Source organism: Lotus japonicus, chromosome 1 (assembly GCF_012489685.1).
Source record: "Lotus japonicus ecotype B-129 chromosome 1, LjGifu_v1.2".
In the NCBI taxonomy this organism is placed as follows: Eukaryota; Viridiplantae; Streptophyta; class Magnoliopsida; order Fabales; family Fabaceae; genus Lotus; species Lotus japonicus.
The window spans coordinates 116,215,621-116,216,914 of record NC_080041.1 but is presented as its reverse complement, the minus strand read 5'-3'; the positions used below and the strand labels follow the sequence as shown (position 1 = coordinate 116,216,914).

The 1,294-nt window shown below is 33.2% G+C and overlaps 1 protein-coding gene across 1 annotated transcript; it reads right to left on the bottom strand.

Annotated features, from left to right (window-relative positions):
* Positions 1-202: 202 nt before the first annotated feature.
* Positions 203-805, bottom strand: LOC130720869 (F-box/kelch-repeat protein At3g23880-like). The gene has a single exon (XM_057571574.1). It carries the CDS (start codon positions 803-805, stop codon positions 203-205), a length of 603 nt encoding a protein of 200 aa, XP_057427557.1.
* Between the last annotated feature and the right edge of the window lie 489 nt (positions 806-1,294).

Below are 1,294 nucleotides of genomic sequence, written 5' to 3'. Positions count from 1 at the left end.
CCTTTCAGTCATATGATGTTCTAATCGATTGTCCCAGCATCGTGCAGGACATTTGTTCTAAGGGATCTAGAATTTCATGTATCATCAGTTTTTTAGAATATGAGGGATCTCGGTACAACCACTAATATTACAACAATAGCTTCAAACGTTGGTTGTAGTTAACCACATATCTCAAGAAACAAGTTAACTTCAAATTAAGCTATCATATACTATTATGAATTCTCAAATAATTATATTCAAAGGGGATGGACTTTAAATTTGTACTCACCTTGTAACTATCATGTGAATTATCATAGCCGAACCCCATATTCACCTTACCCCGCGAAGCATCCACTGAAGTTCGCATGCTCAGATGAAAGGTTGGTGACTTCTTAGACATCATGTGTGTGGCTGGATTCCAAAGTTGAACCCAAAATTCTTCAATTGGGCCAACATCATAAAAGTTGCCCAAACAAACCAATCCATTACAAGAGCCAATTACCAAATGATTTCCCTTCAAATGGTAGCACCCTTCAACGTTGATCATGGACGACGGATCGTCCATCAAGAAACGCATAAAGCATGGAACAACCCAACTTTCAGCATTTTCAAATACGTATGGCTCGTCTTCTATAACAAGGAGAATGTGTGTGTTTTTAGGAGATCTATTGAGGTGTAGTTTCGCGAATGATGGATCATTGATAATCAGTGATTTCCTTGACTTGCAAACACTCACGAATTTCATGAGGGTTTTCACGGATAGCCGTGACAAGATTTTCATCACGAGATCCATAGGGAGAATTGCATCATCACGAGGGTTTTTCATGGTTGGGGGAAGTAAACCAATCGAACCTATGAACGCGACCCACAAAATATCAAATAATCTACAGATCTGAAATTCACATGCCCCTTTGGGGTACTCAAACATTCTTATTTTTTGGTCCACATTTTTTTTCCTTCATCATTAAGATAATATTTTATTTAGTAATCCTAATTAATATAAATTTAAGTAATTTTAATATAACAAATTTGTGTCTTATTGATCGTTTTAAGTTTGTAAAATATTTACACTATAAAAATATATTACTTTAATTTTATGTTAATATTAATCCTTAGCTAGCTTAAACGTTAAAATAATCATTTTATTATTAAATATTATATTAAGGCGAAAAAGATCTTCCCAACGTCCTTTTTCCTTACAACTATATAAGCGTTAAATAATTTTTTTAATTGAATTTTAATTTTAATTATTTACCTCAAAAGTTTTGTAAATTGGTCTATTATTATTATGTTCAAATGAGTCAGGGAATTCCAT

Bases quoted from the DNA above. Each gene is read 5' to 3' on its own strand.
- LOC130720869 (XM_057571574.1), bottom strand. From the start codon at position 805: ATGAAAAACCCTCGTGATGATGCAATTCTCCCTATGGATCTCGTGATG.